The sequence below is a fragment of the Macrobrachium rosenbergii genome, chromosome 7, assembly GCF_040412425.1.
Source record: "Macrobrachium rosenbergii isolate ZJJX-2024 chromosome 7, ASM4041242v1, whole genome shotgun sequence".
Taxonomy (NCBI): Eukaryota; Metazoa; Arthropoda; class Malacostraca; order Decapoda; family Palaemonidae; genus Macrobrachium; species Macrobrachium rosenbergii.
In genome coordinates, this window is record NC_089747.1 from 25,740,812 (window position 1) to 25,767,056 (window position 26,245).

The window sequence follows — 26,245 nt, forward strand, 5'->3', positions numbered from 1 at the left end:
ATGGACTTTCTTTTGATGTTACATACAAAGGGTCGGGGGTCAGTAGCTTTCGAATTTGTCCCAGAATTCATGGCTAAAACTCAAAATCCCTCTGTTCATGACTACATATTTGAGTCTTTTTTTCCATCCCTTTGCTTGGAGATTTTGTAGCTCATGACCCTGACGAATTACTTTTATGTCCTCTCAGGGCACTGCATAACTATCTAAAAAGGACTTGACATCTCAGACCGGGTTGTCAAAGACTTTTTGTTGGTACAGGTCGGAACAAGAAGAAAGTGGCCAAGAATACTATCTCCTTTTGGCTATGAGAAGCAGGTAAGCAAGCCTATACTACTTTAAATCCAGATGCCAATTCAGTGCAAGCCTGAGCACATGATGTCAGTGGTCTAGGCCCTTCCATTGCTTTCAAAAAGAACCTGTTGGTTCAAAGGATCTAAAAGACTGGTACATGGCTACGTCAAACCACCTTCACGTCCTTCTATCTGTTGGTTCAAAGGATCTTAAAGGCTGGTACATGGCTATGCCAAACCACCTTCACATCCTTTTATCTGCAGGATGTTGCCCATAGGTCCTTGGACACTTTTTCCTTGGATCCAGTGGTGGCTTTTCATCAGATTGTGTAGTTCATCCAGTGCCTCAAGCGGGACAGTTTGCATCTTACCTAAGATGTTGGTTTGAAAGTGAGAGTGAAGGGATGACTGGTCGTCATCTTTTCTCTCTTCTTTTTTATCCACTACCAGCAAGCAGTGGATAGAAATTAACCAACATGCACTAGAACTGGTCAGATACAGGTGAGTGAGCAACTTTCCATTGGTTTTATTTAATTGTTCCTACACAATATAAACTATTATGAAAGCAAGTCCCTTCCTCTCTCTTATAAGGGGAGAGAGGAAATGACAGCAAACAAGGTTGGCAGCTAACGTAGTTTTATTGTCTCCAACAGTTAAAGTTCTTTATTTTCTACAAGACAGAATGTAGGAGGAGTTCACATCGTCTCTTAACCCAGATGTCTGGCCGACAAGTACCTTTTACTTTACAGTTCAGAGGCATATGACTCTTTCCTATGTCCTACTTTGGCCAGGAAGTGAGCCCAGGTGAGCCGAACCTCCAGTTGGTTCTGAGGCTTTTTCTGTCTACCCTCCAAGAGTGAGTCTCCCGTATGTTAAGACCAAAGGTTTATTATGTATATAAAGAAGTGACAAATTTTAAATCAATTTGTATTTTTCATAACTAACAAACCTGCGGTCTTAACATATATTGCCCACCTCAAGCCACCCCTCAAATTTTACCTGGGCGATGGACCCAAGATAGATTAAGGTAGGTCGGCTACCCCTCGTCCTTACCGTCATCTTGCGGTAATTCCTGATGCCACCAAATTCCTTGTAATTTTTTAACCGAATTCCAGTATGCGCTAGAGAATTTTCCATTGTGTTAAGACCACAGGTTTGTTAGTTATGAAAAATACAAATTGATTAAAATTTGCCATTTTTGCAGGTTTTTCTGCGTTAACAGATTGTATTGTATAGAATGAGATTTGAACTCTGGTCTGTAGTGTTAGACACACAGTTTGTTGCAATTGTAGATTGATTGGTGTGAAGAGAGTATGGAATGAACAGAGGAATTTATACAGTAATTCCTTGTATATGGCACAGTGGTATTATACTAATGAGTTGTAATTTAAAAGATAGTTTATTTTTGTTCTAATGGGAATACAAACCTACGTTTTCATAAGTTAAGTATACCTTAGTTTTACCAGACCACTGAGCTGATTAACAGCTCTCCTAGGGCTGGCCAGAAGGATTAGACTTATTTTACGTGGCTACGAACCAATTGGTTACTTAGCAACGGGACCTACAGCTTATTGTGGAATCCGAACCACGTTATAGCGAGAAATGAATTTCTATCACCAGAAATAAATCCCCCTAACTCTTCATCAGCGGGTCGGGGGAATTGAACTCCGGCCCATCAAGTGACAGTCTGAAGCTCAACCGACTCGGGTACGTTTTCATAGATAGAGTATTCAGTGCACAGCGTGCTGTGGCTGTCTGCTGACTTAACCCTTAAGGGACAGGCTAATTAGATATCATGCAACCCCCCAGACCAGGCAAACTTTAAGGTTGGCCAGTTTAAGAAAAAACACATAAATGGAAAGGGAAAGATATGCAAATGCACATGGTGTAAGAAAAAAAATTTTTTTTTTAAATTTTCCCTACCTTCAACGGGAAGTTGGAAGTGGCTATTTACAACCCTGTGTGGGGCCTTTTTCACAAAACATGTTTTTCTAATAATTTATTTTATTTTATTTTGTAAAATTATAATTACAGCTCACACCATATCATAACAGATAAGAAATAAAATCAGTAACAAATTCTGAGCATATTTGTTTTAAAATATTTATGTAAATTTGCTGAGATCAGGATATGCAGTAACTTTTTTTGGATTTGTACATCTTTATATTTCTTTGCAAAATTACAATTATAACTGACATTGTATCGTAAAAGATAAGAACTAAAACCAACAGCAATCCCTGGATATATATATATGAGCAAATAAATAAAAAGATGTCATGGGAGAGAGAGGAGCAAGACATTCCCCTCCGTCAACGTAAGAACAGTACTAAATTCCATGAGGTGCCCACAACTGATCTGAGCTGAATGCTCAAGTTGCCACAATTCATTTATGGGCCATTGAAGTATTGGAAAGTCTTTCCCGCTCAATACAGCCAAATTGTATGTTGTGTATTATTAATACTTCTCAGAGGGGATCCGTCCACCACCCAAAACCTGTTTTAGATCCTCTATTGAGGGATTCCATCCACCACCCAAAACCTGTTTTAGATCCTCTATTGAGGGGATCCGTCCATTAAGGTTTAAAAACAATTGCCCAACGAATAGGCCTACTTGTGACCTGAGCTTGGGATAGCTCACCCATTTTGTTCTAAGCTGTCTTTTTATGCAGTTGTTACTGACCTTTGTCTTGCTCTAGTTGACGTTTGCCCGTGTGTGTCACGTGTTCATGCCCTTTGTTCATTTTCATCACAACATCTTGCTTTTCCTGTGCCTTAACTTCCTCCAGTAGCCCTGTGCTTTAGATGTGTGCAGTGTATAGTTGTTCTTGTTCTGAAGGAAGGCATTTCAGTGCTTTTTTTCATTTGTGTGATCCAGCAATGTGGGCAACCTCCTTTATGTGACGTAGCTTGTGTAGCATTCACATGTTTTGTTGCCCCCTTCTTTGTTCTTCTGATGGCTACAATGAAGGTTTCAAAACCCAATTTCTGTTATTGTGTGGGCAAGGTCAAGCCCTCTAGTAAATTTATGTTCCTGATTGCTGTAGGCCCGATTTCTGTCGTGTGGGCTAGGGCAAGCCCTGTAGTAAATTTATGTACCTGGTTGCAGGAGACATGCCAGTGGTTTCTCTGTTGGAAGAAATGCTGTAAGAAGGGCAGTTTCTGTAGGGAACAGACCCTGTCCCTTACGCATGCCCTTCCGTGTTTCCGCCTTTGCCACCTGTGGCAGACGGAGAAGATATGACGATGTAGGGAGACTACACCCTTTGGGAACATTCGAAATTCCAATATGGCCACCCATTTATCGCAACCAGTTGGTCATGGTTTTTCAATAGATCAGAGATGGTTTGAATTAAATTATCTATTTTTTTTTCTTCATTATCGTGTACAAATATCGCAAGTTTTCCCTCTGAGATCCTGTGCTAATCTGACTAGCTGGCAGAAGCTGTTCCCTTACTCTCGTGTGATAACAGACACACACAACAATGCACGAGGTAAAAAACATGAAATAGAAATCTTACTCAAAACATGAATTTGATATCAAAATAAATAATTAAAATTACCAAATGCTCTTTATCTAACTAGAATAGACTTTAAAATCATGTGGATTGTTTACCAAAATGGTAATTAATATTCAGCTTTTTGACAACTGAGTAGCAATGTGACCTCAAAGCATCCTAAGGCATTTAATGCAACAACCTGCCCAAGTTCACACTCACGCCAACAAGCTCTACAATGCCTTCTACCAATGTTAAAATGAATAGTTATTAAATCTTGTATTATTATTACATTACAGGCAGTCTCCGGTTATCCGCGTGATTCTGTTCTGATGGTGTGATGATAACCGAAAATCGGCGATTTTCAGCGCTTTCTCAGCTATTTTTGGGGCTTATCGCCGCCAAAAAGCACTGATTTTCAGTTATTGGAGCCTCAGTTAGATATGTATCGGCGCCAGTACCCAATTATCGGCACCGGTAAGCAGGAATAGACAATTTTTAGCAGCAAAAATTGCCAATTTGCATCGCTAGACAAGCCCCATAAAACCGGATCGCCGATAACTGAGCCCACTGACAACGGGACTGCCTGTACGGGTACGGTATTACATAATTGCTCTGCCTCGCCATTGTATGCTCAAGTATACACAATTATTAACAACAAAAAAGACGTGCAGGCAGTCATGAAATACTGTACTAAGTAGTGGAGAACTAGAAATCAAGATCAGTGAAATAAACATACATTCAACACATATATACTACTTTCGAGTTGTACATGTATAATGTTATTTATCAAAATCTTCCAAAATCAATGGAGGAACAGATATGAAATCAATCAGCATAAAAATCATACAGGCAGTCCCCAGTTAACGGCGGGCTCGGTTAACAGCGATTCGGTTTCATGGCGCTTGTCTAGAGATGAAAATCTGCAATTTTCGGCGCCGAAAATCGCAGATTTCCGCTTATCGGCGCCAATAATTGGGTATTGGCGCCGATACGTACCTACCAGAGGCGCCGATAACTGAAAATCGATGCTTTCCGGCGCCGATAACCCCCGAAAATCACTGAAAAAGCGCTGAAATTGCCAATTTTCGGTTAGCAGCGATTTTCGGTTATCATCACACTCTCAGAAATGGAACCCCGCCGATAATAGGGGACTGCCTGTATTGCTTGTACCCCATAATGAAGGATATCAAAATATTCTTGCTAAATAAAATACCAATAATATCCATATGTACGAAATACACATATATAAAAACCCAGTAGTAAATCATTTAATCATATGCAAATATTCTGGTTTTTATATAACACACCATATCCAATCAAACCAGTGCTATACAGTAATACCTTTCTTTATCTTGCGCGTTTCGAGTTGCACGAATTCACAGACTTGCGAACTTTTCATTGAAACCTAAGTAATTGGCATACGCAATGTTTTCACAGACACGCGATATTTGCAAAATCCTCGAGAAACCATGCAGAAGTGGTTATGTTTCATTTTTTATGTAATTTATAAATTTTCATGCTTTTATGTGTAAAATTGGTATCTCTCTCTCTCTCTCTCACACACACAAATTACTATATGAACCAGATGTATAATAATTGAAGCAAAACTAATTTTATAACTAATGTTACTTTTTTTATTTCAGACTATTAGAAGCTCATAAGAGGTTACAAAAAGTCAATCAGGGCCTTGAAGATAAGCTTCTTCGATTAGTAGACCGTACCGAAAGTGAAAAATCTAGTTTGGCAGCAGATACAGCTAGTCTCACCACAGCCCTAACCACAGCTGCTCAAGCTATCAACAGACTGAAGCAGGAAAATGTAAGTTATTAGTGTTCCTTTTACAATGTTAGGATAAATTTGTTGATGCAGCTTACAGGAGGGTTGTGTGGTTGAAATTGTTTCCGTGAACTATATTTGTAAATAGGAGGTAAATTTCAGTTTTAAGTATGTAACTGACCCAATAGTTACATTGCTATTGTTTTGAACCGAACGGCAGCTAGCATTCAAAATTTGCACCGGCAAAGCAAAAAACAATATTGCGGCTGGTGGAGGAGTGAGGAACTACTTTAACACAAAAATTCAGTCGTTTCTGCCGGCTTATGCTGTTCACACTTGTTTGCAGCAGCTGCTAGAATTCAGGATTATTCTGTTATTGGAATTTGGTGATGTACTAAGTGTTTTGTCTTCAAGAATTAGTTAGGACAAGCAGTTACATCCTTTCCAGCTTTTGTTATTTTAGCTATAGTACCCTCTTTTCTTTGTAGTATGTCAGACTCGAGCTCAGGTAAGAACAGGGCAATTAGAGTTTGCAGCAAAGGGTTAAAAAGTAGGTTAGCTAAAGAAATTTATGATGCACATACTGTTTGCACTACTTGTAGGGGTCGGGACTGTAACCCGGATTTAACATGATGAACGTAGGGATTGGGATGAAGGGAAGTGGAAAATTTATTCAAATAGGATGAAAAAATTAGTTTCTGATAGGAACCAGAAAGCTGCAGTTAGAGCTTCCTCTAAGGAAGTAGATAATTAGGATCATGAACTTTCCATTTCTCCCATTAACACCGCTCCTGTAAATCAACCTGTTCCTTCACCTGATCTCCTTTCACCCAAAACTGTTGCCGTGATCAGCCTCGAAGCCCGTATGAACGTGAAATTCTCGTTAATGCTTCAAGCTGTTGAGAAGTTGGGAGCTTCTGTAAAATCCTTGAAGGATAAAGTGACGAAGTTAGTGTTTGTGAAGTGGAAGAGGTGGCTACTCGGCCTGCTCGTGCTCCTAGGCAAAGGTCCCTGCTAGACTCCCCATCCCCCGGGAGGAAGCATACTGGAGGCCCAAGGGAGGCGAGCTGGGTCTGCTCCCAGGTAGTCGCCCCCTCAGGCGGATCTGATGTCGACTCCCAGACTGCTAGGGAGCGCCATTGGAAAGGCGTCTCCAGAGAAGAATTTGCAAACCTATCGAGTTCGGGAGTCTTCGCCCAGACACCAATGGTCTTCTTCGGGCAAGTCTCACCCGCTTAAGAGGTCTCGCGGTGTCTCGCCTGAGGCAGTACCTAAGAAGCGAATGCTTATTCATGCGTGTACTTCCCCTAGTTGTAGCTGGTGGGAGGCTTTGGAACTTTTTTCGCCTTCCCGAGATGGTGAGAGAGCACAGGCAATGGCTCCAAGGCGCCGATTATCCTCTAATAAGAAGAGTAAGAGGATTTCACTTGATGTGGAGGCGCAAAAGCAGTTGTTTCGACTGGATGATGGAGTAGCGCATGAGCGCCAGTATCAGGAGAAGTGCACCCTTGCGTCCGAAACTCCGACTCGTTCGTTGGCGCCAACTCGCCTCTCGTTTACCAGACGTTGGACTTCTCCAACACAGATTTCTGAGCAGGAAGTTGAGGACCTTCCAACGAATGCCATTCAGGCGAAGTTGGATAAGATTTTGGGTTTTGTGCAACCCACTCAGAACAAGACTCGTTCTCTAGTTGTCGTTTCCCCTACACAGGAAGAAGCAGACGAAGCAGGCGATGAGGAAATGGAACAGGAGAGTCACAATTCCACCGCCTTCAAGAAACTTTTGAAATTCTTCGTTGAGAGTTTTCCGGAGTCGTTCTCTCATGTAGCACCTTCCTCTCCGAACTCTTCTCTTTCAAGGGACTAGAAGAAGATTGCTTCAACTTTTACGAAGATTGTTTTGTCTTTTTCGTCTCGGAAAGCATTAAAAGGAATCGATGCTTGGCTCCTTAAGATGAGGGAGCAGGGCAAGACTGTCTTCTGTTTTCCTCCTTTCAGATTGACGTCTCGGAGACGACTCTGCTACGAGACTGGGGAAGCCTTCTCTTAACACGTTAAGGACTTCCGATATATCTGTAAATGTCTCCTCATTTAAAGAAGAACATGCAGAAATCTTACAGCCCAATGCTCCAATGAACCAGTCCAAAAAACTGACCACTTCAAAAATACGAAAGATGTTCTTCAACAGGTGATCCAGTTCGAGCGTAGAAAACATAACCTTCGCCGAATTAAAAACTGAGTCTCAAAGCGTCGATAACCCCCGAGAAGTCTCCCAGCTCGAACTGGATCACCTGTTGAAGCACATCTTTCGTATTTTTGAAGTGGTCAGTTTTTTGGACTGGTCCATTGGAGCGTTGGGCCGTAAGATTTCTGCATGCTCTTCTTTAGATGAGGAGACATTTACGGATATATCGGAAGTCCTTAATGTGTTAGATTAAGGAGTTATCGACGCTGCTACGGGACTGACTGCTATGTTTTTCTTAGGCGTTCTTAAAAAGGGAGAATTACGGTGTTCTTTCCTTACGAACGGCGTGTCAAGAATTCAGAGGTCGTCATTGTTGTTTGCACCTCTTAATAAGAAGAACTTGTTTCCAGAGCAGCTGTTGGTGGAGATTTCTGTGGCTCTTCAGAAGAAATCTACGCAGGATTTACTGGCTTAGTCCTCCAAAAGACCAAGAGAGGCTTCTGTTGCTTCGCCAGTTGTACGCCCAACTTCGTCGTCGTCTTCGGTGTCTTCATCTTCGCGTGGAATGCCCTTTCAAGGTAGAGGAGGTTATAGAGGATTGGCAAATTCTAGAGGAAGCACAAGGGTCCCTCTTAGATCACTAATGAAAGTTCCCCAGTCTGCCAACAAGAAGTGAGAAATACTTCCTCTGTGCATGGGTGGGAGCAAGACTTCTACAGTTTTGGAGGTGTAGGAAAGAGATAGGAGCAGAGAGCTGGGTTGTGGACTATGAGAAGGGGGCTATCGTATTCCTTTTATGGTTCAGCCCCCCTTTTGAGAGTACCGATAGCTTTGACGGCTTACTTAGGCGATTCAAAGAAATACATGGCGCTTTCCGAGGAGGTATCGGCCCTGTTAGACAAGAGAGTTGTAGAAGCAGTGGAAGATCAGAGCTGTCCAGGCTTCTGCAATCGCCTGTTTTTAGCTCCAAAAGCTTCGGGGGGTTGGAGACCCATGTTGGATTTCAACTCTTTAAACAAGTTTGTAAAACGGACAAAATTCTGCATGAAGACCAACAACATGGTTCTATCATCCATCAGACAGGGAGATTGGATGGTAACAGTGGATATGCAGGATGCATATTTCCATGTCCCGATCCACCAAATGTCTCGGAAGTACCTACGTTTTGTATTCGGGAACCAATTTTCCAGTTTCGGGCTCTCTGTTTCGGCCTTTCAACAGCACCTCAAGTTTTTACCAGGATTCTAACCCCATTTTCGAAATGGCTTCATCAATAGGGGATCAGGATACTGTATATCTCTATCTCGACGACTGGCTTCTGCAGTCGGGAACTCTAGCGAAGTGCACAGAGGATCTTCAAGTGACTTTAAAATTAGTAGAGGAGTTGGGTCTTCTAATCAACCATCAGAAGTCGTGTCTGACCCCTTCTCAGAAGACATTATATTTGGGAATTCAGATAGATGCAGTGAGTTTTCGGGCTTCTCCGTCAACTCAGAGTCGATTTTTGTCTTCAAAAAGTTTTGAAGTTTCTTACTCTCAGAACTTGCTCTGCAAACAAATGGATGAGCCTTCTGGGGATGTTGTCATCCCTAGAGATGTTCGTGGGACTGGGTCGCCTCCACGTGAGACCATTACAATTTTATCTAAAAGCAAAGTGGCGGAGGAAGGAATTCCCGGACTCCTTCGTTTTCGAGACTTCTGAAGAAATCAAAAAGGATCTACTTTGGTGGCTGTCAAGAGAAAGACTGACGGAAGGAAAGTCTCTAGCTCTGCTGAACCCTGACCTAACATTCTTTTCAGACGCATCCGACCAGGGATGGGGTGCGGTTCTAGGGGACATAGAGACGTTGGGAGTTTGGACCAAAAGCCAACAGAAGAGGCATATCAACATGAAAGAATTGGTAGCTATCCATCTAGGGTTGACAAAATTTGCGGAACAGATCAGAGGGAAGGTGGTAGTAGTACATTCGGACAAAGTAACAGCTCTGTCATATATTCGGAGACAAGGAGGCACTCACTCGTTCTCCCTTTACGAGGTGATGAGGATTCTGCTATTGTGGCTGAAGCAAAATCAAACACAAGTATTGACAAGGTTTGTTCAAGGGAAACTAAATATAAGGGCAGACTTGCTAAGTCGCAAAAAGCAAGTGACCTCGACGGAATGGACTTTGCACCCCATGGTATGTCGACAAATATGGAAGTGTTGGGGGACTCCGCTGGTAGACCTATTTGCCACAGCCAAGAGCAACAGACTTCCAATTTATTGTTCTCCAATTCCGGACCATCAGGCTTGGGCTACGGACGCCATGGTTCAGAATTGGGTGAATATGAACGTGTACACCTTCCCGCCATTCAAGATAGTCGGGGAAGTATTGAACAAATTCAGGACTTACAAGAACGTCAGAATGACCCTGATCGCCCCATTTTGGCTATCGAGGGAATGGTTCCCGGATCTGCTGGAACTTTTGACAGATTATCCAAGGCTTCTACCTCAAAGGAGGGATCTTATCAGGCAGCCTCACGTAAGAAAGTTCCACGGTCTGTCAGGTCTGGCGCTAACAGCATTCAGACTATCAACCGTCTCCTCAGAGATAAGGGATTTTCTCAGCAAGCTTCAAAAGCTATCGCAGAATGCAGAAGGAGATCTTCAGATGTATACCAGGCCAAGCGGAATGTTTTTAGAGACTAGTGCAGGAGAGAGGGAGTCTTCTTCTAAGACATCTTTAGCGTATTTGAAGAAGACGAAACTATTATCTACCTCTACCATTAAGGGGTACAGGGCTATGTTGGGCTCGGTGTTTCGACACCGTGGTCTGGATTTGTCTGGCGACAAAGATGTGTTAGATTTAATTAAGTCTTTCGATAAGGAGAGGACGGAAGGACCCAGATTAATAGGGTGGAGCTTGGACGTGGTTCTGAAGTGGCTTAGGAGTGATAGATTCGAACCTCTCAGTACAGTGCCTCTAAGGGAGGTGACGAGAAAAATGCTATTTTTAGTAGCCTTAGCTACAGCGAAGAGGGTAAGTGAAGTGCATGCCTTTAATAAAAAAGTAGGTTTTGCAAATGGTAATGCTATTTGCTCCATTAATATGGGATTTATGGCCAAGAGTGAAACCCCATCCAGGCTGTGGCCACAGTCGTTCGAGATTCGTAATCTAACAGATCTAGTTGACAGAGAAGAGGAGAGACTCTTATGCCCCGGTAGAGCTCTCAAGTTCTATACTCAAGCGACCAAGTCTATTAGAGGTAACTCGGACCATCTTTGGTGCTCTGTTAAGAATCCTTCTCGAACCCTCTCAAAAAACGCGTTGGCTTTCTTTGTTCAGAGTGTAATAGTGGAGGCTCGTGACAGTTTGGATGAGGCAGAGTGCAGTGTTTTGAAAGTTAAAACGCATGAAGTGCGAGCGGTTGTGACCTCCCTGGCCTTCAGACGCAATTTGTCTCTTTCTTCTATTATACAAGCGACCTTTTGGAGGAGTAGGTCAGTTTCCACCTCACATTATCTACGAGATATGGAGACCACATATGATAATTGCAGTACCCTAGGTCCTTTTGTTGCGGCTGGCACGTTATTGGGTGAAGGTGATAAGGAAGTGCAACCTTCCTTAGTGTCCCCTTCTCCTTGACGCAGGTTTTCGAGTGCTGGGGAGTCTGGGGGTACATGGTGCTGTACGTTTAGGAGTACCTCTCAGTCATTAGTTCTTTTAAGAGGTTTAATTTTGGTGTAGGCTAGTGGTGATAACCATCGACTGGTTTTATATTATTTGGTTGGTACTGCGCCCTGAGCAGGAGCATTGTTTGGTCCTTCGTGTCCTATGAACCCTTCTAGGTCACAAAGATAATTTACTTGCTGTAGGCGCCCCATGGCCCCCTCGCCACGTCTAGCAGTTAAGAAGAGCTCCATATTTAAGAGGCAGAATCAGTAAGGATTGCTCACTTAACAGGTAAGGAACTTACAACACTTCTTTTACCCAATAACAGAAGATTAACTCAAATTAAATATAGTTCTATCTATTCATGGTCCCACCTCCTTTAGTGTGGGAATCAGCAGTGTAACTACTGGTTAAGTTACATACTTAAAAATGACATTTTCATAATAAAATAGTTTTAAGTATACTTACCGAGTAGTTACATGATCAAAGCCCTCCCTCCTCCCCTTTCATGAATGTAGGGCATAAACGACTGAATTTTTGTGTTAAAGTAGTTCCTCACTCCTCCACCAGTGGGCAGAGGGGGTATCTCCTAGCCGCCATATTGATTTTTGTTTTGCTGGTGCAAATTTTGAATGCTAGCTGCCCTTCAGTTCGAAACAAGAACAATGTAACAACTGGGTAAGTATACTTAAAACTTTATTTTATTATGAAAATGTTATTTTTAGTGCCATAGATAGTCCCCGTTATTTATTGATCATAAAGCAATGCAGATCCATATTTAGAATAGTATTTTACATAATCCATATCTGTAAATCTAGAGACCTTGAAGTGTCTAAGTCCATTGAGTCCAGTAAGTATTAAAAGTGTGCAGTAATGAATTTGGGATGGGGTCTGGGATTCGTGTGAGGATTACTTTGCACCATAGTATTTTAGTAAATTCTGTTGGAAAGCATTCATATGGGTTGAATGTACCATAAATCAACAAATTAGCATCTCTCTAGACCTCAGTTTGGTTTGGGGGGGGGGGTGGATGCCAGGTGACCTCAAGATTTCATGAAGGAAGGTGGTGCTGTCAATCCAGTATCTCCCCAACCCAGTACAGGTCACAATGAATGTGAAATGTGTATTGTAATATCTTGCCAGTTGGAGTTTTATGAAATGGAACTTGGTGAATTTGCAGACTCTAGATTGTGGAAATGATAAGAGTGACGAAGGTGATACATTTGAAGCCTTAGGGGAAAATGTGGACACAGGTGTTCTGCTATTTTTTGATATCTTGTTTTACAGTATTTCAAGTTTACAATACAACATCAGTGTTGTGTATTTGTGTATTAAAGTCGACCCCTGCTAATTTGAAGTTCAGCATTCGCGCTAGAACATATATCCACATTATTCACAAAAAATTCACCTATTCGCAGATTTTTTCATAGAGCAATTACTGTATTTTCATATTTTCAGGACAAATGTTTTAGGATGATAGTGTAAGGTATATTGGTGTTTTAACTATTAAAATAGGTAGTTATAAGCATTTTAGAGGGGCTCTTTGGTGTTTAAACTATTAAAGTAGGCAGTTATAAATATTTTTTAGAGAGGGTTTTGGTATTCACAGATTTTGGGTATTCATGGGTGGGTGTGGTATGCATCCCCATGAATACCAGGGGATGACTGTATATAAATTTTGCTCTTGAATTTGGCAGTGTTTAAAGCACATGACACCAGGTATGGCCTAGCAGTGCTACATGGTACATTGAAATGATGCCAAACTTTCCCATGTTGAGAGGAGTTCCTGTTCTGGTGAGAGATACTTCAGCTCACTAGCTTTCAGAATGTGTAACAGCATTGTAATAATAGCATGCATTTTTTTCATTGATATTTCATATTCCAAGCCTGTGGTGCTTACACATGTCTACTAAATGCCCGAATGCATCTTCAATGAGTGGTGAAAAGAGGAGGAGTAGGGGATAAATTGAAGATAACCCAATGCTATGGGTATTCAGTTAATATAATTTAACATGTAAGTTGGATGAGGGAGAGAGACAACCACTGTACAATACATTCATTTCATAAAATTCACCTGTAAAATTATGATTACCTTTCACCACATAACTAAATTATGTGACGAAATAACATTTAGAAACAAAGAGAAAATACTTTAACACCATGGGCCAAAACCTTCAATTCTGAAACTATATCAATATTCACAACTCCACCTAATGCTAAAACTCAGTATTACACAGCAGCAAATAAACTGTTCAGCATGCTGTTGTTATATATAATTGGCCAATGGTATATCTTAAGCACCAGAATATTTTCTAATTCAGGCACCTCTGGTTATACAAATCTTGCAGTGGCACTACTGCAACACAAAAGTCACTAAGCTGGGCATCACACAGTGGACAATTGCATGAAGTAGACCAGGTGTATTAATCAACCAGAAAACAAGTTTACCAAAACAAAAATCATCCGTTAGTACAATTTTAACAAGGATCTCTTAGTCAACAAACAGGGGTAACAACTGACTGTATTAACATTAAAACATCTGTTGTATAGATTATAAATATTTCCCATATACCCAGCATAAATAAGGCAATGCTGTAATGACAATTGTATGTGATGTTGGTCTATCTCACTGTATGGTTTTGACAATCATCAGGTATGTGAAAAGGATAATGGAGGCGGTTAAATCACCTGCTTATGTAAAATTAACATTTATCCACAAGAAAAGAGCAGGGTCTGTCAATAATACAAAACAGCTCTTTGTAACAAGGGTGGAGTTAAGTATACCTTAGTTTAACCAGACCACTGAGCTGATCAACAGCTCTCCTAGGGCTGGCCTGAAGGATTAGACTTATTTTACCTGGCTAAGAACCAATTGGTTACCTGGCAACGGGACCTACAGCTTATTGTGGAATCCTAACCACATTGTAATAAGATATGAATTTCTATCACCAGAAATAAATTCTTCTAATTCTTCATTGGCCGGTTGGAGAATCGAACGCGGGACCGGCAGAGTGCTAGCTGAGAACGATACACATTGTCCAATGAGGAACTGACAAGGGTGGAAAACCAAATACAAAAGCATATGCCACTAACCTAAATGCTTTTTGAAATGTTTAAGAAAGGATATTGTGACCCTACTTCCTCTCAAACTGTAATAGCAAGCCATGAATGGTTTCACTCTCAAACTTTAATAGAAGGTTAAAGGTGAAGCTCCAAGTGCTGATGTTGAAGGAACTGAAAAGTTCAAAGAAAAACTCACTCCTTAAGATTATTGTTAAAGAAAAATATTTACCCAACATAGACAAGACTGCATTGCGCTGGAAGACGGCTGTATTTGAAGATTAATTTTTCAGGTGTTTTTTTGAATGAAAGAATGTTTTTGTGAAAATGATATTCCTTTATGGCAATGCTCATTATAGATAATGCTCCATGACATCCACAGTAACTATTTGGCTTTTATCCTGATGTGTGTATTGTGTGTTATTTTTTTTACCACTGAACACAGCTTCATGTATTCAACCTGTGGATCAAGGCACTGTGGCTATGTTCAAGGCAAATTATTTACAGAACATGTCAGCTCACACTGTCAAAGTTACTGAACACACACACACTACTCTTTGGAAGGAATTCGGTATTCTGAATGTGATGAAGAACATTGCTGCCGTGTGGCAAAAAATTACGACAGGAATTTATGAATGGGGATGTGGAAAACCTTCAAAGGGCACATGAATACATTAAATGGATTCAAGAAAGGTGATGCTCTTGAAGAAATAAATGATAGTATTACTAGGCAAAACAGAGTTGGAAGTTGACAAACAAGGTATTCACCACCTTTTATATATTGGGGCTGAGGAAATGACAAATGAATGACGTATATTTATGAAGCTTATTGAATAGATTTGATTTTTGCAAATGGCAGATTGTGAAAGGAGAAAAAACAAGTGTTGCAGACTGGACATTCAAATTTTGTGACAATACCATTGTCATTTGTCAGCCAGCTTCCCAAATTGATCAGCTCCAATATTTTTATATTTTTAACTTCAACCCATATTTAGATTTTATGGCCAACAAAAAATATACAAAGTACAGTCAAATCTTTCTTAACCAAATTTTTTCAGCCAAATAATATATACACTCATTCACACAATTCTTAAAATTACTACTTAACCTAGGACATGTTGAGATTATTATGCAGTACTACAGATATTCATTATTCTGTCTTATGTATTAAGTTTCTTTTCCTTTACAGTTATATTTTTTACGATGTTTACAAAAACCACAACAAAAAATCATGTACTGTACAAATTCTGTCACAGCCAAGAAAACGAAAAACCGAGTCTTAACAATACGTACTTTCAAGAGATCTTCACACTAACACAGCTAGTTACAGTACTGCGATCCTTCTAAGCACTTGTTTACATCAGAGCAGACAGTTGCATTTCCAGTATAAGCAGATGTACATTAACAAATGAAACCTTCATCAGTATTTATACATTCAGCTTTGACATCACAGTTATAATTGAGGGCACACTCACTAACATCAGCACCCAGATGACCGTTGTCTGTGTAACCTTCCGTACATATGAAAGCAAATCTTCCGAGAAAATTGATAGAATTTGCTTTAAAATGGCAATCAAGAATTCCTTCTGTGAAATCAATTCAAGGGCATTTTTGCTGGATGAACCCTTCAGCAGTTCTACCCAGAGTGGGAAAGGTTCACCATAAACAAGATTGAAATGTATGATTGGAGTGAGGCACAAAACAAACCCATATAAAATATTCAATAATAAGTAAGCAAATGTAAAAAAATATAAAAATACGTAATATAATCATACATAATGTACAATAAAAAAGATGAACTGTTTTAATATACAACCTAATCATTCATTGCCATTACATTCCTCCCTTCTTTCAGTCATTGTCCACCTTCCTTTCAGTGATAACTTAATCTTGTCTTAAACCTACCATTTACATAGTACTGCCATGGGCTAGTTTGCTGTCTACTGGTTAGTTCATCACACTCCCACAGCCTTGCCACTTCCCAAACTGTCATTCTTACTCTGTACTGTACTACTTGCTGAATCTATACTATCTTTACTATCTATTCCAACCTGATATCTAGCTAACCATTTAAAAATTTCTGTACTAACTATAGGACTACTTTCTCCTAAATCCCTGAAATTCTTAAATGTCCACTCCAAGTTCTGACAGCATGCCATCTATATTGTTTGAGGCTTCATTCATTAGATCCAGCTCATTCCTCACATCACTCCCAATTTGTCATAAATTACTACATTTGATTCCTCCCCTTCTGTAATAGGAAACATATATATACTATAAGTCTGATCTAGCTCTTTATCAATTTCATCCATCCCATCTTGTACTTTTATGCTTTTTTCTTTTCATACATGTTCCTGTCTTCTTACCTTAACTGTCTCTACTGAAACTGTTTCCCTCCTAGCAAACTTTTCTCTATTTCACTCATATCATATTACAGTCTCATTCGCAAACATTCATTCACTGGATGCATCTTCAAATACAAACATTCATTCACTGGATCCCTCTTTAAATACTCAGGAGATTCTAGCCACTTCCATTACTGACTATGATGTGTTTTAATCTCAGATATTCTACCATCTTCACTTTTAGCTTTAAAAAAATAACCCGGCCCTTTTGACTAATATTGCAACATACATAAGACCCTTCATACCTCTTCTTAAACCATTCATGTGACCTTTTCCAAATATCTTCGTCATCTTCAGTCAGCTGCATCAAGGGTCTGACACATCATTCAAAGTTCATGATATTGTATATTCACTAGGTGACTTTCCAATGCTTATGTGGCCCTTGCATTATATACCCACAGCACTTTTGCAAAATGAAAATCCCATTCATCCTCTCTTAGCCATATTCCCCATTAACTCCCTCAACATCCTAATTATCCTTTCAGCCAAACCATTCGTGCTTTGCAAATAAGGCATCAAATGGATGTATTCCACACCTCAGTTATTCAACATACCCTCAAATACTTATCCAGTAAACTCTAGGCCATTACCAACTCAACAGCTTTCTTGGCATACCTACACATTTAGGGAATACTGTAATCCCTTAATTATCCGAAACTTGACATTATAAATTTCAAAAAAAAAAAAAAAAAAAAAAAAAAACTCTCCAATGGTTGACAATGCTGCACTGCCTCAGGAGAATGTTGGTAACACTGCTTACTCTCATAGACTGAGGAAGGGGTTTGGGGGGTGGGGAAGGCCTGGAGAAGTTTCCAAGGTGGGTGGGGTGTCATAAGAAAAACAAAAACAAAGTGCAAGAGGTGCATGTAGAGATGGTGATATCAACATTGATGAAATGCCATGTGCACAGATAAATGTAAACACACACACACACACACACACACACACACACAGGCTTACAAGTAAAGCTTCTGTGATATTATGAAGTGAAATTAAAAATCATTAATTCCAATCAAACAGAAAATTATTAACTACATTTTAGTAGTATTTTTAAAACGAATTTGCTTTGGACAATCGTCATTGAGAAATGCCTTTAGTACTAAAGATGTAAACACAGGGTGTTTAAAACAAACAGTTTCCATGATAGGAGAAAATGGGTAAAACAAATGAAATATGCCACATATACTCATGTATAATTCAGTCTCATGTATCATGCAACCTTTAAAATTTTGCCCCTAAACATGATTTCATTTTATATCTCTTGTATCGTTAGTTGCAATTTCGATAGCCCAGATAACATTAGGCTAACCTCTATTCCTCAGTAATCTCATCTTGTTAAATAAAGGGAAGTAAAAAATAAAAATAGTCTTTACTTATTGAATGAACGTCATTTTATTAGGTCATACTGTACAAGGCAATGCTTGTGTAGCAAATTTCATTTTCAGTAGGTTTTAGTAGGCTAGGCTTCCAAACAAGATTACCAGACTTATGGCTTATGTAGTTCATAAACTAACAAACACTAATTATTTCATGATCATCACTTAGCAAAGAACGGACAAACAACATCAAGTACAGTATAAACAGACGAACTGGGAAACAGCTGTTTTGTGATTTTTTACATATATGCACAAAAATAAAAATAATAATGCCACTAATAATTGGTTTCTTTCAACAATAAAAAATTATTCTTAGTTCTTTTGGTTGTAGGTCTCAATCAGCTGATTCTGAGAATGTACAGTATACATTAGCCTAGCCTACATAAATGCATATGGTAGATGATTGTTTTATTATACATATTATGATGATGATAATACCGTATAACTGCATTCAGTAGGTAAAATATCACTTTCAAAATCATTACTGTTTTCATGAATACAGCTATAATACCCTGTTTGACCTATGGAAATCAGTACTGTGAGTATAACATCCAGCTTAGGCCAATAATTCACTCATAAACATTTGTTATCGTGTATGATAATACAATATGGTAACAGCTGATAAAAAAGGTGCTGTTTAAAAATATATTAATGGTGATAAAACCATGGTAGGCTGTGGGTAAACACAGGTAGGCTACCCACCTACCAGTGTCATTATCGAGAGGGAAAGAGAAGGGTTGCATTTTTTTTTCAAAGTGTATTTATGCAGTATATTTTGTTGTAAATACTGTAGGGAGGGAAAAGGTAGATAATTTCCTTTTTCATAAAATTTTCAGTTTAAAGTATGATTGTTGTTGTTTACAGTTATGCAGTATTGTACTCTGTACCCTGGAACACCCATAGATTTTTTTTACCTGTCCTTATCTAGATTTCACCCTTATCTGACTGGCCCTTGGTTCTATTAATCCAAATAAATGAGACTACTGTTTTATCTTACTACATTTGCAAACTTTTTGAAATGATCTACCATAACCATTCCTGCACATCCAATCCTTTTCACTAATTTTTTTCGGTGACCCGGTGTCAAAAAAGGCAACATATGCAGGAAATGTAGGTCTATACTGTAATCAGATTCATCTCCTGTCTTTAATTTTGTGAGTATTTGTTATTTGATGCATACTTGGATTGGACATTCCACTCTTTTTCTCAATTATGTAGGAATGTCCATTCTTCCAGTTGTGAGAAAATTTACCTTTGGTTCACTTGAGATTACTCTATCTTGTTGGTACATTGAGTTTGCAGCCTTGTTAATATCCCTATCTTTATTTCTTCAAAATTATGGGGACTGACTACAATATCTACCTGTACCTTGTGACAGAGATCTATGTCTAGGCCTACTCATACAATCTCAGACTCTATGTCCTGCCTTTTTATGATAGATACAGTAAGCTGGTTCATGGCGATCACTTGCATAATGGCCTTTCTTTTGGAAATTAGATGTGAGTGCTGGAGATTTCCCTTGAGATGAGTTACTTGTGTTTCTGATGTGGGTTCTAGTTAGTGTCATAGACCTTGCAAGATGATTATACCCTTTTCTGTCTTGTCCTAAGTTGACTAGGGTCTGTACAGATCATTTCCCTTGGGATTTTTGCGTAAGATTTTCTTTACCCTGCTCGCAATTTCAGTGCCATCATCTTCTGAGTTCCACACATGGGTCATCTTTTCAATTACCTTGACAGTCAACTTTGCAATAACAAAGCAAACCTTAATATGGTTTTACAGTTATCAACTGTTATTACTTATTGATTTGCCACTCTCTACGTCCACGGAGTGGTTGAGACAAGATGCCTCAATTTTTGCAGCCAATTATATAATTGGGGACCCACTCTGAGGAAATTCCTGTTATCCAATCTTCAACTTTGAAGTATCTTCTTAGATATTGCCTTCATTCCTCCCAGGTCTTAAGTCTTCAATAGGCATCGGAATAAACAAACATCCTGCATATTTATCATTTCTACAGCCGCAGCCACAACTGTAAATTTAGTGGCTTGATATTTTGATATCACTTGGAACTGTCTCTGATTCTCACATATATATAATTATGTAGATTTAGTTGGTAAATTAAACAAAATCACTTTTTGCCCCGCTGATAGATTCATTAGTTTTCATGTTTGTTCTCTTTTTACTACATCCCTATAGATTCAATTTTAGAGTATCTTAGTAATGAATTAATCCATCATGAATTACCTCTACTTGGAAGTCATATTATTTCACTCATTAATATGAGCATTTGTGATTGTAAGTTTATATTCAATGGTGAAAAGTTAAAGTGGTAGAGATATGTTGACGATATTTTAGCTGTTTTGCCTGCTGGCATTGATGTAAATGATTTGAACAACCAGGTAACATCCATTAAGTTTACTTTATAATTAGAAAAAGACAATTGCCTCCCTTTCTTAGATGTTTTAATACATAGGGAACCATTTCAGTGCAATTCAGTATTTATAGGAAACCAACCAACAACTTAACTTATGTCCATTTTTATTCAGGCCATCACCTTAATATCAAAATATCAATTTTTTCTTTTATGTTTTTACAAGCTGTGCACATTGTCAGTCCACAGTATTTGGATCAAGAAATCGATACCATAAGAAAAATAAGGACAGATTTATGTTATCCTTCACATTTACTAGATATTTGTTATAATAAAGCTCACAAAAAGTTTTATAGTGAAAGTAACATGGAGAAAGAAACCCCTAAGAACATTCTTAGCTTGCCTTATTTTAGTGATTTTGAAAACATAAAATCATTGTTAAAATCTTTTAATGCAAACCTCATTTCTTCTTATAATAACACACTAAAAGAAATGTTAATAAGAAATAGCCCTAAAGAAAACAACAACATAATATATAAAATTCCATGTTTGGACTGCCCCTCTTTTTATATTGGCCAATCTAGCAAGGATTTAGATGTCCGTATGAATCATCATAAGTGCTCTGTAAAACTGGGCAAACATCCAATGCTATATCCATTCATTTAAGTGAAAACCCTCGCAGGATAAATTGGACTAAAAGTTCAGTGATTGCTAGATCGAAAGATTTCCCTCCACAAAATCTTTTAGAATCCACTATTGTACAGCTTACTTACAGCTGTAATTTTAACCTTAGCCCTGGCATGTACTATTTGGACCCCTGTACTGTATTAGTAAAATGTTCAAGAACGACCTAAAAGTTAAAATCACTGATTTAATTACAAATTAGTTACCTTATATATATTTTCTATGTATTCGTGTGTTTAATATAAATTTTTTTTGTAAAAATTTTCACCTGCATACCAGTGTGATTTCCCCAACTTCCGACTCAGATTCCAACTTCTTTTATGACTTGTGTGGCCTGGTGGACAGCGGTCTCACCTTTCAACTGAAAGACCTGGGTTCGATCCTGATCTGAACCAGAAATTTGTTTCTGTTCCACACGTAATTGTGTGTTGATATTTCTATCATATTCACTCAGAAAGGATAATTCGAATGAAATGCTGTCAGTTGGGGCACTGCTGAGTTGGGAAGTTGGGAAAACACACTGGTATGCAGGCAGTTAGCCTGCCCAGGTAAAGCCTTAAGTACAGTGGTACACAGGTTCCAACTTCTTTTATGACTTGTGTGGCCTGGTGTACAGTGGTCTCGTCTTTCAATTGAAAGACCTGGGTTTGATCCTTATGTGAATCAGAAATCTATACTGCAGTCTGAAAAGCAAAGAAGACTTATCTTCCACTTATTCTCACTTAGTCCATGAGAATTAGGAAAATGAGGTCCATGGGAATTGGGTAAATGAGGTCCACAATGAAAATGAGTAGTAATTATAAGATATATGTCATGCCTGTACAATTTTTTATATACCTGGGTACTTATTGATGCAACTTTGATTGTGTAACAATTTCTTAAGAATGTGAGTTTGTTTATCCATTGATTGTAAAGATATTTTTCCCCCTTTACAGGATCGCTATAAAAATGACCTTAACCTGGCTATTCAGTTGCTACAGTGTAATCCATCAAAATATGCAACACACAAATTGGATTCAGTAAGTTTTTATTTCCTTGTTTGCAAAAATAGAATTCCACTTACCGGTAGCTATAAATATTGTATATTCTGTAAAGACATTCATCTTTGATGAATTATAGGTATTACAAGTGCATTGATTATGTTATTTTATTCATAGAAATGAAGTCACATTAAGGATGTTGTAACATATAGTTGACACCCACTATTCGCGGACTCATGATTTGCGGACTCACCTATTCGCGGATTTTTCTGTGGAACCTGTCTATAAATTATTTGCAGGAAACTCGCCTATTTGCAGATTTTTTCGTAGAGCAATGTACTGTATTTTCTTATTATTATCGTGACTAAATACTGTACTGTACCTACATATGTATTTTTTGTAAAGTAATAATTTACAGCACTAATTTTCAAGTAATATTAATTCTAATAAGATTAAATAATAACTAAATAATAAAAGGAATAATTCTCTCTGTCTCTCTCTCTCTCTCTTACCAAGAGGAGAGAATTTTTAAGCATATGTAATATGTATGTTTATTTGTTTTGTATGATAAATAAATGATTTACTAATTTTCAAATAATAATAATGTAAACACAGCAAATATCAATTCATTAAAGAAAATATATTGTGAATTAGTAAGATTTTAGTTCAATAAATTTTTTCCCTCATCTTTTTACCAGCCATGTCCAAAGCTTTGGAGCGAGGGGGGGGGGTGTAACCTATCAAATATGTCAAATATCTTGACATATTGACCAGAAGGGTAGAAAGTGTTGCCCATTCTTGGTCAAATATATGTTGCTCTCTCTCTCTCTCTCTCTCTCTCTCTCTCTCTCTCTCTCTCTCTCTCTCTCTCTCTCTCTCTCTCTTTGTTATTTTTAAGGGTAAAATGTTTAAGATGACTTTAAAATATTAATGATATTTCAAAGATTAATACTACAGTAATAGGATAATAGTTTAAGGTATATATGATGTAGGATGATACTTTAAGTACACATTTGGTATTTAAATTTCCAAGATAGATATAAGCGTTTTTAGAAGGGGTTTTATGTATTTGCGGATTTTAAAAGTTAAGTATACCTTAGTTTTACCAGACCACTGAGCTGATTAACAGCTCTCCCGAAGGATTAGACTTATTTTACATGGCTAAGAACCAATTTGGTTACCTAGCAACGGGACCTACAGCTTATTGTGGAATCCAAACCACATTATAGTGAGAAATGAATTTCTATCACCAGAAATAAATTCCTCTCACTCTTCATTAGCGGATTTTAGTTATTCACGGCTGGTTGTGGTACGTATCCCCCGCGAATACTGGGAGTCAACTGTAATGTTTTCCTTTTTTCACTCCATAATGGAGATCAAATAGTAAGCAGTATCATTACTATATCTGGCATGTCAAGATGATCAGTATTATATATATATATATACACACGCATACTCATACAGACACTTCTCTACTTATGAACGAGTTACATTCGGTATAGCTGTTCGTATCTTGATTTGTTTGTAAGTCCAACTTGATCAATACGTACTGTGTTATTTATGTTTTTCATGCTAAAACAATACTATTACTGTACTATTTTTAGAGTATTTTATTATACGAATGGTTTATGAAACCTAAGTACATTAAGCAAATTATGATAATAATACAATAAAGTACAGTTTTTCGTACCTTTGAACAAATTTGATTTACGATCACTGTTGTTTGTGTCTCTGAAAGTTCGTAACTTGGAAGTTTGCAAGTAAAAGGAGTGTGTATATATATATATATATATATATATATATATATATATATATATATATATATATATATATATATATACTATATATATATAGTATATATATTATATATTTATATATATGTATATAAATATGTACAGTATATATGTATATGTGTATATATATATATATATATTATATATATATATATATATATATATATATATATATATATATATATATATATATATATATATATATATATATATATATATATATATACATATATAAATGTATATGTATGTATGTATGTATATGTATACACACATACATGTATGATATACATATACATATGTATATATACATATATATGTATATATATATATATTTATATATGTATCTATGTATATACATATATATATGTATATATGCATATATATGTGTATATATACATACAACGTACATACTGTATATATATGTGTATATATATATATACACATACTGTATGTGTATATATATATATATATATATATATATATATATATATATATATATATATATATATATATATATATATATATATACACTGTATACAAGCGGTCGTCCCGGTTTACGACAGGGTTCAGCTCTTAACGCGTCGTCGTAAACCAAAATCGTCGTAAAGCGGAAAATCGTCGAAAATCGTCAAAATCATAAGAAAACCTTACTTTTAATGCTCTGGGTGCATTGAAAACGATATAAACTACATTATTATTGAGTTTTACATAAAAAAACTTCAAATTATGATTATTCTGCCGTTTTGGGGCCATATTTCTTTCCGTCGGATCGGCGTCACGCGTCGTAACCAGGAACATGCGTCGTAAGCGAAATAATTTCTGATGAATATATTTTGAAAAGCGTCGTAACCTCGGGCGTCATAAGCTGGAACCGTCGTAAACCGGGGACTGCCTACATATGTATATGTTATGGCAGAGATCCATTCCTGAGGTGAAACTTAAGTCAGATCTTAACTTTAAAGAATTTATAAAAATTAAACAACAGTTTCCAGATACCACTTTCTGACTACTGCCATAGGCCATTTGAAACATTAATGGAATTGATGCATCATTTAATATCCCAATGATACTGTAGAATTTATAAGGAGTTTGCTGCAGTCACAAAAGCACACAGATAAAGATTGTGTAGACTTTGGTTCAGGGAAGTTTTCAGTTGGGTAGGTGGTTAAATGTTTATCAATTAATCATAAAGCGAGGGTTTCCTACTGCCTTTTCTGAGAGTTACTGAGGTCATAGTGAATAGCATGGCTAGTTAAAACTAGTGAACCTATGTATATTAATTGAAGTTTTGTATTTGTGTAAGAAGAGACATTTTTGCAAGGATGTTGGAGGTTATGAATAAAATGTGTTTTGGATGTGCATGATGTATAAAATAAACCTTGTTGAATAATTGAAGAGGTACCACTCTTCTTAGGGCTAGTTATTGGTCATAGCAGTATATCTAACTTTTGCACAAAGTTAAATTTTTATTTCATGAATGCTTATCATAATAAGTGGTGAAAATTCCATCATTATATATATATATTTTTTTTTTTTACTTTCAGTTGCCGTCAGATCTTCAGAAAAAGGCCAAATCAAGATTGGCAAAAGAACCAAGAGAAACCTCCAAAGGACCCAAGACAGAAATGAAGGTTATTAAGGTTCCAATACCAACTTTTCCTCCAACAGCGATGGTTTATTCTGTAAATAGATATTCAGGTATGTAAATAATTCACACTAGTATCTCTGATGTATCGTGTTTGTTGTAAGATATATTTTTTGAAACTATTAAAAAATTTTCAGTAGTAGTAAGAGTTTTGCTAGTGTAGCTGCTTAGCTTTCTCAAAGGAGTTACCCTTATCAGCCCTTGCGGGCCCCATGAGACACACTGACTGAACATCAAGAATTCTCTCATTACTGGTCTAGGCTGGATTAGTGGTGTTGTTGGTAAGGTGATGGAATATAAATGAACTCAAGGTAGAAAGGCATGTTATCCTGTCACAGATGTGGCAACAGTGGCATGGGTAGGCCAGGCTCCTCGAACCCATTATTTCTAGGTCTTTCTGAAAGTAAACACTATTTTTTCTTATGCTCTAAGAGTCTTTTCATTGTGCAGTGCTTTATCACTGAAATGTTTCAACTGTCCACCAAGGAAAGTTAACCCCTTGGGGATGGCATACATCAAAATGATGCA

At 37.8% G+C, this 26,245-nt stretch overlaps 1 protein-coding gene across 3 annotated transcripts in view; it reads left to right on the forward strand.

Moving 5' to 3' along the window:
* The window catches only part of LOC136840240 (uncharacterized), a 91,181-nt gene that overhangs the window by 43,311 nt on the left and 21,625 nt on the right, over nt 1-26,245 (forward strand). For all 3 annotated transcript variants that reach the window (XM_067106846.1, XM_067106847.1, XM_067106848.1), the window contains 3 exons: nt 5,430-5,604; nt 22,235-22,318; nt 25,617-25,770. In XM_067106846.1, the coding sequence (XP_066962947.1) occupies nt 5,430-5,604; nt 22,235-22,318; nt 25,617-25,770 (413 nt within the window). The remainder of the gene's footprint in view (nt 1-5,429; nt 5,605-22,234; nt 22,319-25,616; nt 25,771-26,245) is intronic.